Source organism: Mustela nivalis (assembly GCF_964662115.1).
Source record: "Mustela nivalis genome assembly, chromosome: 6".
NCBI lineage: Eukaryota > Metazoa > Chordata > Mammalia > Carnivora > Mustelidae > Mustela > Mustela nivalis.
Window position 1 is genome coordinate 39,810,073 of NC_139025.1, and position 11,168 is coordinate 39,821,240.

At 35.8% G+C, this 11,168-nt stretch overlaps 1 protein-coding gene across 7 annotated transcripts in view; it reads left to right on the top strand.

Moving 5' to 3' along the window:
- Positions 1-6,519, top strand: part of LOC309866902 (protein SIX6OS1) — a 91,737-nt gene extending 85,218 nt beyond the window's left edge. For all 7 annotated transcript variants that reach the window (XM_082734972.1, XM_082734975.1, XM_082734976.1 and 4 more), the window contains 2 exons: positions 2,614-2,671; positions 5,401-6,519. In XM_082734972.1, coding sequence (XP_082591098.1) covers positions 2,614-2,671; positions 5,401-5,594 — 252 coding nt within the window. In that variant the 3' untranslated portion in view covers positions 5,595-6,519. The remainder of the gene's footprint in view (positions 1-2,613; positions 2,672-5,400) is intronic.
- Positions 6,520-11,168: the final 4,649 nt, after the last annotated feature.

The window sequence follows — 11,168 nt, forward strand, 5'->3', positions numbered from 1 at the left end:
AAATTCAGTGTATCAAAATTGAGGGATATTGCCAAAACTAGAATAAAACCATAGCTTTAATATAATTAATATTTTAAATAATTCAGTTGATAGAAAAGAAGAAAGGTCTAAAAATCAGTGACCTAAGTTTTCACCTTGAAAATCTAGCAAATAGGGCCCTGGGTGGCTCAATCAGCCTCAGTCTCTCCACTAAGCTAAGAGCCTGCTTCTACCTCTCCTTCTACCTGCTGTTCCTCCTGCTGTGCTCTCTCTCTCTCTCTCTCTCTCTCTCTCTCTCTCTGTCAAATAAATAAAGCTTAAAAAGAGAGAGACGTTGAGTGGGCTCAGTTGGTTAAGCGGCTGCCTTCAGCTCAGGTCATGATCCCAGGGTCCTGGGATAGTCCTGCGTTGAGTTCCTTGCTATGCAAGAGCCTACTTCTCCCTCTGCCTGCTGCTCCCCCTGCTTGTGCTTGCACTCTGTCTCTCTCTCCCTCTCTCTCTGACAAATGAATAAATAAAATGTTTTTTAAAAAGAAAGAAAATTTAGAAAAAGAGATAAAGTAAACCCAAAGTAAATAGAATGAAAAAACAAAGGAGATAAGAGAAATCAATGAAATAGAAAATAAGCAATAGAGAAAATTGACAAAGCCAAAGTTGGTTCTTTGAAAAAAATTGACAGAATTTATGAACTGGTCATTAAACTGACAAAAATAAGAAAATTTACCTATTTTATAAATAAAATGTTATAGATCCTACAGACATTAATAATAAAAATATTGTTGAAAAGACTGGTGAGGGGGAAGTGAAAGCAGTCAAATGTGATAATGATACAAGGATTGATAAATCGATCAATAGTATGGGCTAGAAAGTCTTGAAACTTTAAATATTCATCAGATCTTAGTAAGAGGAAGGATTCTCTGAGCATTAAAACAGTGGAAGAAGAGCCAAAAGTAAATAAAAAGAGTTTGGGTTTGGTTCCATAGAGAATTTTTGTATGTTAAAAAAATATTTTGGATTATGCTGAGTGAAATAAGTGATGCAGAGAGAGTCAATTATCATATCGTTTCACTTGTGGAGCATAACAAATAGCATGGAGGACATGGGGAATTAGAGAGGAGAAGGGAGTTGGGGGAAATTGGAGGGGAAGGCGAACCATGAGAGACTATGGACTCTGAAAAACAATCTGAGGGTTTTGAAGGGGTGGGTGGGTGGGAGGTTTTGGTACCAGGTGGTAGGTATTATAGAGGGCACGGATTGCATGGAGCACTGGGTGTGATGCAAAAATAATGAATACTGTTATGCTGAAAATAAATAAGAATTTCAAAAAAAAATATTTTGGGCGCCTGGGTGGCTCAGTGGGTTAAAGCCTCTGCCTTCAGCTCAGGTCATGATCTCAGAGTTTTGGGATCTAGGCCCGCATCGGACTCTCTGCTCAGCAGGGAGCCTGCTTCCTCTTCTCTCTCTCTTTGCCTGCCTCTCTGCCTACTTGTGATCTCTGTCTGTCAAATAAATAAATAAAAATCTTAAAAAATATATTTTAAAGGCAAAATGATAATGTGATATAAAATATTTGCAATAATATAAAGAATTAATGTCTTTAATATATAAAAAGCTTATATGGATTAGTAAGAATTACTACTTCAGTAGAGATATATACAAAGTTCTTTAGATGAATAGATAATAATTCACTGAAAAAGAAATTCAAGTAACTTATAAAATCTCTGGGAAAAACAGCTTTCCTTATTAATTGTCAAAATGTAAATCTGTGCATAACAGTATTTATTCAAGTGTAATTTGTATTAGGAAAAAAAACCAGAAGTGACCTAAATGTCCAAAGTGAAAGAATGATTGCAAACAAAGGAACAGACTCTTAACTATAGAGAACAAACTGATGGTTACCAAAGGGTAGGGGGTGGGAGGATGGGCTAATTAAGGAGTGCACTTATGATGAGCACTGGGTTTTGTAAGTATTGAATCATTAAATTGTTCACCTGAAACTAATATCACACTGTATGTTTTTAAATAAAAACTTTTAAAAAGAAAGAAACTGTATGGTATATTCATATGGAAGAATATGAAAATTCCATGAAAAGAATCTGGTTTTAGAAAAATAGTGACAGGGGAAAATGCTCATTATGCAGCATTAAGAGAAAAAAAGGGGACAGAAAACTGTGTTGTTATGATCCCATTAAAAAAAAAGACCTGTTTTACAAAGAAAACAAACTCTTTTGGCAGCAAAACTTGATCTGAACTGATGTGAAGCTGTCATATTTCCCATTATTTTTATAAGCTGGAGAACAATACCAAGAACCTGTTATGTAAAAGGCCTCCAGATAAAGCAAAAGTTAATTAGAATTTTAGGTTATATTAATATTCCGAAGTAGGAACTATCTTTAGTACACTATATATATCCTTTGAATGTATTATCTATTGCCAGAATCAAATCAATAAGCCTTATTTTAATATAAGCAAATAATAGGTTTTAAAGCACAGAAATGTGCTATATAGAATGTTGCCATTTTGTCTACTATAATTATGCTTATTAAAAGAACCAGGTTTTATATTCAAATATAAATGCCATATATACTGTTTTGCTGATTTCTTGAGTAATACTGAATGGAAATTATTTTTCAGTTTAATGAACATTATTCTGCTGGAAATTTAAATCCTCTCTCTTCACAACAAGAAATTGGTAAGTGATTTGAAGTTTGCTACATAAAAAAACATGTTAACTTCCTCACTTTTTATTTAGTTTGCCTTCTGATTTTCTCAGGCCTTCAGTTTATTCTCTTAAAATTCTATTACTTCTGCACCACTCACTAATTATTTTTTGTAACAATTTATCTTCTTTCACTACTCCACTTAATTCTCCAATAACTACTAGAGACTTAACAATTACTAAACATTATGGGTATTTTGTATTTATTATCATATTCACTATCTTTGTAGCATTTGGAATAGTTGATTATTCTCATCTTCTTTCCGAAGTTTTTAGATTTCTTCCTATATCTCTGGTGCTTTATTTTATTTATTTATTTGACAGAGATCACAAGCAGGTAGAGAGGCAGGTAGTGAGAGAGAGAGGATAAAGCAGGCTCCCTGCTGAGCAGAGAGCCCGATGTGGGACTCGATCCCAGGACCCTGAGATCATGACCTGAGCCGAAGGCAGAGGCTTTAACCTACTGAACCACCCAGGCGCCCCTCTCTGGTGCTTTTTATTGGGTCTTCTTTCTTCTCTTATCCCATGATTGATTTATTCAACATACAAATACTGCTCTAGCTCTGGTGATTAGTGGACATTTTTTTTTCTTCTTTCTTTTCTTTCGGTTCCACATACAAATGAAATCATACATTATTTGTCTTACTCTGACTTACTTCACTTAGCATAATGCTATTAGTGTTACTATAAATAGCAGGATTTCCTGGCTTTTTCATGGCTCAATAATATTCCATTGTGTGTGTGTATGTATGTATATACATATATATTTCTTTTCCTTGCCTGGCTGCTCTATCTAGGACTTCCAGTACTACTTTGAATAGGAGTGGTTAGAGTAGGTACTCTTGCTTTGTTCCTGATGTTAAAGGAAAACCTCTCCTCCTTTCACCATTGAGTATAGTGTTACCTGTGGCCTTGTCATATATGGCTTTTATTATGTTGAGATATGTTCCTTCTATGCCTAAATTGAATTTTTATCATGAATGGATGTTGAATTTTGTCTAATGTTTTTTCTGCATCTATTGAGATGATCATATGATTATTTTCTTTTATTCTGCTAATGTGATGTACCTAACCTCATTCCAACATACATTTAAAGCCTTTTCTAATAAAAATAACATATGCTTTTGACCAGACCAAAGAACAAACTACAATTCAAATATGCCCACACTTTCTTATCTACTTATTTCTTCCTGAAATCCTCAACTTCCATTTCTATCTAACCATCTTCAAAGACCAGTTTCCATAAATCCTTTTATTTCCCTTCAACTTTTCATCCCCAAAAGATCTCTCCTTCAATTTTCTAGATTTTCTTTTTCTATATACTTTAAAATATCCTGTTGTCTGTTGTTACTTATTAACATATAAAATCTCTTCTAATCACAGATCTTTGAGGACAGGGATTCTGTTTTATTCACCTTTGTATTGTCTACAACTTGAACATTAATCTGTTATTTTATTTATAATGAGTATAGGAGTTGTTTTTTTTTTAAGATTTTATTTATTTATTTTACAGACAAAGATCACAAGTAGACAGAGGCTGGCAGGGAGAGAGGAGGAAGCAGGCTCCTGCTGAGCACAGAGCCAGATGCGAAGCTCTCACTCTATAAAATAAATAAAAATAAATCTTAAAAAATTCCTTTTAGAACTGTAGAAGCCTTTTCACTGTTCTGTTCATTTCCTTGAACAATGCGACAAACAGTGTATTGTAGTAACTCATAAACAATAGTTGAATAAGCTTGACTTCTGCAGTATCTCTCTGACCCAACGTCTTTCCCCATTCACTTTGCTATGACTGTAAGATCAAGCCTTCATTTCTTTCCTGTTATCCCCACTTGTAGACACTCTACTGTTCCAAACTTCCTATGTATTCTTTCCTTAGTGAGCCTTATTAAAAAATTGCTCAAATTATTTTGGTGGGGGCACAGGGAATGGGAGAGTGAGAATCTTAAGCAGGTCTACACTCAGTGTAGATAAGGAGGCAGGGCTTGATCTCACAATCCTGAGATAGTGACCTGAGCCGAAATCAAGAATCTATTGCTTAACTGCCTGAGCCACCCTGGTGCCTCTCCACTTGAAAACTTTTAATGGCTTTCTCTTACATATAAAATAAAGTCCGGATTCTGTAGTTGGATGTTCAGTAGTCTTTCCAAGCTCATCTTCATTAATACCCTTTTAATAACTTTTTATTACTTCTCAGTGTTCCTGACAAACTGAATTGATTTCTGTTACCCTTATACTTCTATGCATGCCTGTTTCTGTGCCTCTGTGTTGTTCTTTCCAGTTAAGGTGTTTTACCCCTTTTTCTGCCATATATACTAGCCCTTATTATACTCAAGTTCAAGTTACCTAAAAGTAATTTTGGATCTATTTGATTTTTCATAGTACAAAGGACAGCTCTTTGCATATAAGAATACAACTATTAATAATTGTAATTATTTGGTAGTAACTATGCAGAATTAGTGCTGAGGTATAAGTTAGCTACTAAAAATGCTTTTAAAACTACTGTTTTACTTACACTTCACTGTTGAGTATAAAGAGTGGTGTTTTAATTTATTAATTATTATTTAATTATTAATAATATTAATAATCACTTAAGTGATTCAGTGTTACCCTATTTATTGTTTACAGTACACCATAATTTAATAGATTATGCAAATTATGTAACATGAATAGCATGGTATTGAAATGTTTATTTTCCTCAGGAAACTTATTTGGAAAACCAGGAGAAGATGCTTTCACATTTTCTTTTTCATCAGACTCTTCAACTCATACATTTGGAACTGGAAAAGATGATTTTAGTTTTCCATTTTCATTTGAACAGGATCAAAACTCAACACCTTCTGTAAAAGGCTTTTCCTCTTCCTCACAAAGTACAACACAATTTACTTTTTTTTGAACTCATTACTAATTTCTCAAATTATTTAACTGCTCTGTAATCATCTAGGGCATAAATTTACATTATTACTTAAAAATGAAGACTACTTTCTTTTCTTGATTAAAGCAGTAATAGGTTACCATAGTTACATTATTGATTATATATTTAAATATTGAGGGAAGTTAACCCTATGTCATCAAATTTTGTTTTATTTGAAACATTTGCTGTCGTAATTTATTTTGATGTTGATTTTGCAAGCCTTCTTTAGGCAGAATTAATCTTAATAGAATTTGATGCTTTTTCATTAATCTTTACTATACGTATTAAGCTTGCTTCTCTCCAGAACCTGAGTTTCATTCTGGTAGTATTTTAGGTGTTTTGATAAGAACAAGAACTTTAGGCTATCAGAAGATTTTTTGGTAGTAACTATGCAGAATTAGTGCTGAGGTGTACTTTAGCTACTAAAAAATGCTTTTAAAACTGCTGTTTCACTTACACTTCACTGTTGCAGTATAAAGAGTAGTGTTTTAATAATAATTTCACAGAATTCATGTTATTGGTAGTGAATAAAATATGTTATTTTCTTCTAATATAACAAATAATAAAAGTCTAATTATATCAGTTATTCTAGCATCTTTAGTGGAAAGCAGTTAAATATGAAGGGCTGGAGTAATTTTTGGTGAAAATTAGATCATTGTATTAATGATAATACTGTTATATTTTCTTGCTTAAACTTTTTTGAGGAACATTTAAAATTTTGTTTACTCTTTCTAACAAAAAATTGGCCTTCATGTTTTATATGCAGTATTTGCTTGTGAATTGTAAGTGAAATGAAGGTATTTAAATTTTGATGAAATTATATGAATGTATTATTCAATGTCTGTATTTTGCGCTTTCTAAATTGGTTATATTGAGTTATTGAGTAATAAAGAGTCTTGACACCAAATTCTGGTGTGTGAGTGGTGACAGATTTTAAGTTTCACTGCATTTTCTTTCCTTTCTGCTCCACATCTGATCAAGCTGATAAGCAAGCCCAGGGATTCCCACCTTTAGCACCAGTGGGATGTTCAAGCCCTGTATAGGAACTCTTGATCTGGACCCACCCACAACCATAAAAACCCACAGCCATTGATCTCTCAAGCCATTTTAAGACAAACTACGTAGTCCTGCCTGCTTTTTTTTTTAGAAAAAAAAATCATTATATGAGTAATAAACATTTTCATACCCTACTGGGGTGTATGTGGTGCCATTAGTCTCAATATCCAAGCCAAATTTTGGTGAGAGTCTCTCTTGCTTCTTCAGGGTGTCCACAACATATCACAATTGTGTTAAATTAAGCCTTCCCAAACTTGACAGAAGTCAGAGAAAATACAGCTAATGAGTGAAAGAATTTTTTTTTAAATTTTATTTATTTATTTGACAGAGATCACAAGTAGGCAGAGAGGCAAGCAGAGAGAGAGAGGGGGAAGCAGGCTCCCTGCTGAGCAGAGAGCCCGATGTGGGGCTCAATCCCAGGACACTGGTATCATGACCTGAGCCGAATCTGACTGCCTCTCCTCCCCTACTACAATTCATGTTTAAAGTCATAGTCACCCAGGAAAGAAAATAGAGGGGGACACTTTGTGTGTGTGCCTAGTGCCTAAGGAATTAGAAGGAATCATCTGGGTTTGGGAGTTGTCTTTTGTTTTTGCTTTTTTTTTTTTTTGCGGGCGGTGGGGGGAATCTGGGATTTTGTTTTGAGAAAGGGTTGGGGGGAAGGCGAAAACGGGAGGTGAGGGTGGGTTGAATCCGCCTGTACTTGTTCAAACTTCTATGCACTAAAACTCTTGAGTACAGTAAGATGTGCCCATCACGTGAGAGCGTATGCAATCATTAAAAAGCATCTGGCATGCAGTTAAAAAAAAAAAAAAACTCTGTTAGGGTTCAGAGAAACAGAACCAAGAGCATCCATTTTTGTCTTCTATCCATGTATTTATCCATAATCTAGATTTATTTTAAGGAATTGGTTCTCATGATTGTGGAAATTGCAAATCCTAAATCTGTAGGACAAATTGGCTGGATGGAAATTCAGGTAAGTGTTAATGTTACAATCTTGAGTCTGAAATCCACAGGGCAAATCAGGCAGGCTAGAAACTCAGGGTTTCTATATTAAAATCTTGAAGCCAAATTCCTTTTTTTGGGAAACCTCTGTCTTTGCTCTTCATGTCTTCAAATGATTGGATAAAGTCTGTTCACATTATGAATAATAATCTGCTTTATTCAAAATATACTGATTTAAATGATAGTCACATTTAAAATACCTTCACAGCAAGGCACATACCTCAATATTATCAAAGCCATCTATGAAAAACCCACCGCAAATATCATTCCAATGGAGAAAACCTGAAAGCTTTTCCACTAAGGTCAGGAACACGGCAGGGATGTCCATTATCACCACTACTATTCAACATAGTACTAGAAGTCCTAGCCTCAGCAATCAGACAACAAAAGGAAGTTAAAGGCATCCAAATCGGCCAAGAAGAAGTCAAACTATCACTCTTCGCAGATGATATGATACTATATGTGGAAAACCCAAAAGACTCCACTCTAAAACTGCTAGAACTTGTTCAGGAATTCAGTAAAGTGTCCAGATATAAAATCAATGCACAGAAATCAGTTGCATTTCTCTACACCAACAAGACAGAAGAAAGAGAAATTAAGGAGTCAATCCCATTTACAATTGCACCCAAAATCACAAGATACCTAGGAATAAACCTAACCAAAGAGGCAAAGAATCTATACTCAGAAAACTATAAAGTACTCATGAAAGAAATTGAGGAAGAAACAAAGAAATGGAAAAATATTCCATGCTCCGGATTGGAAGAATAAACATTGTGAAAATGTCTATGCTACCTAAAGCAATCTACACATTTAATGCAATTCCTATCAAAGCACCATCCATCTTTTTCAAAGAAATGGAACAAATAATCCTAAAATTTATATGGAACCAGAAAAGACCTCGAATAGCCAAAGGAATATTGAAAAAGAAAGCCAAAGTTGGTGGTATCACAATTCCGGACTTCAAGCTCTATTACAAAGCTGTCATTATCAAGACAGCATGGTACTGGCACAAAAACAGACACATAGATCAATGGAACTGAATAGAAAGCCCAGAAATAGACCCTCAACTCTATGGTCAACTATCTTCGACAAAGCAGGAAAGAATGTCCAATGGACAAAAGACAGCCTCTTCAATAAATGGTGTTGGGAAAATTGGACAGCCACATGCAGAAAAATGAAATTGGACCATTTCCTTACACCACACACAAAAATAGACTCAAAATGTATGAAGGACCTCAATGTGAGAAAGGAATCCATCAAAATCCTTGAGGAGAACACAGGCAGCAACCTCTTCAACCTCAGCCGTAGCAACATCTTCCTAGGAACATTGCCAAAGGCAAGGGAAGCAAGGCAAAAATGAACTACTGGGATTTCATCAAGATCAAAACCTTTTGCACAGCAAAGGAAACAGGTCAACAAAACAAAAGGACAACTGACAGAATGGGAGAAGATATTTGCAAACGACATATCAGATAAAGGACTAGTGTCCAAAATCTATAAAGAACTTAGCAAACTCAACACCCAAAGAACAAATAATCCAATCAAGAAATGGGCAGAGGACATGAATAGACATTTCTGCAAAGAAGACATCCAAATGGCCAGCAGACACATGAAAAAAGTGCTCCATATGACTCGGCATCAGGGAAATACAAATCAAACCCACAATGAGATACCACCTCACACCAGTCAGAATGGCTAAAATTAACAAGTCAGGAAATGACAGATGCTGGTGAGGAAGCAGAGAAGGGGGAACCCTCCTACACTGTTGGTGGGAATGCAAGCTGGTGCAACCACTCTGGAAAACAGCATGGAGGTTCCTCAAAATGTTGAAAATAGAACTGCCCTATGATCCAGCAATTGCACTACTGGGTATTTACCCTAAAGATACAAACGTAGTGATCTGAAGGGGCACATGCAGCTGAATGTTTATAGCAGCAATGTCCACAATAGCCAAACTTTGGAAAGAACCTAGATGTCCATCAACAGATGAGTGGATAAAGAAGATGTGGTATATATACACAATGGAATACTATGCAGCCATCAAAAGAAATGAAATCTTGCCATTTGCTACAAGGTGGATGGAACTAGAGCGTATCATGCTTAGCGAAATGAGTCAAGCGGAGAAAGACAACTATCACATGATCTCCCTGATATGAGGAAGTGGTGATGCAACATGGGGGGTTAAGGGGGGAGGAGAAGAATAAATGAAATAAGATGGGATTGGGAGGGAGACAAACCATAAGTGACTCTTAATCTCACAAAACAAACTGAGGGTTGCTGGGGGGAGGGGGGTTGGGAGAAGGGGGGTGGAGTTATGGACATTGGGGAGGGTATGTGCTATGGTGAGTGCTGTGAAGTGTGTAATCCTGGCGATTCACAGACCAGTACCCTGGGGGATAAAAATATATGTTTATAAAAAATTAAAAATTAAAAAAAAAACCTCCACAGCAAAATCTATAATGGTGTTTGACTAATCAATGGCACACCATTGCTCAGCCAGGTTGACACAGAAAAATAACCATCACCACTAGGATCTTCAGATATTTCTGCCTTTGCATGACCTTCTCTCCATATGTGAAATCTCCCTTTGTCTTTCCTTTATAAGAATATGTGGTTACATGGATCTACTTGGATGGGTAATTGAGATAATCTCTCCATTTTAAGATTCTTAACTAAATCCTACCTGCAAAGATCTTTCCCCTGCCCTTTCTTCGTCATATGGGAAAGGGAGGAGATACAGATATTTTTAGGGGGCCATTTCCTAGCTAGTGACAAAGGGTATATAGTGTTTGTGTACTTTCTTTTAGTCTGTGGTGTTGGAGTATCTAGTCAAAACACTGTTTTTCAAAGTTACTGAGGATAACTCCTGTCTTCCCTACTCCCTATTTATGATTATATCACTCATAATATTGTTAACATTCATTTATGCATTTTATCTTGAATTTATGAATTCCTGTTTGATCCTTAAAATTTTTTTAAAAAGTTTATTTACTTGAGAGAGCGAGGGAGCACATGTAAAGTAGGGGAGGGGCAGAGGAGAGAGAGTGAAAATCTCAAGCAGACTCCCCACCAAGTGTAGAGCCTGAAGCAGACTTGTTCTTACAACCCTGGGATCATGACCTAAGCCAAAATCAAGATGCTTAACTGACTGAGCCAGCCAGGCACCCCTAAAATTTTTGTATGGTGAAACTCCCTCTTTGTGATCTGTTGGTCTATTGGTTTTGACAAATAGAGTTATGTATCCACCACAACAGTACCATATAGAATAGTTCCGTCACTCCCCAAATTCCCTAGTGACGCTTTGTAATCAACCCCCTCCCTTCCAAAGCCTGGAAACCATGGATCTGTTTTCTGTCACTTTAGTTTTGCCTTTTCCAGAATGTCATATAAATGGAAACATAATATATGTAGGTTTTGGGGTCTGGCCTCTTCCACTTAGCAATATTTATTTAAGCTTCATCCTGGTCCTTGCATGAATCAAAAGCTATCTCTTTT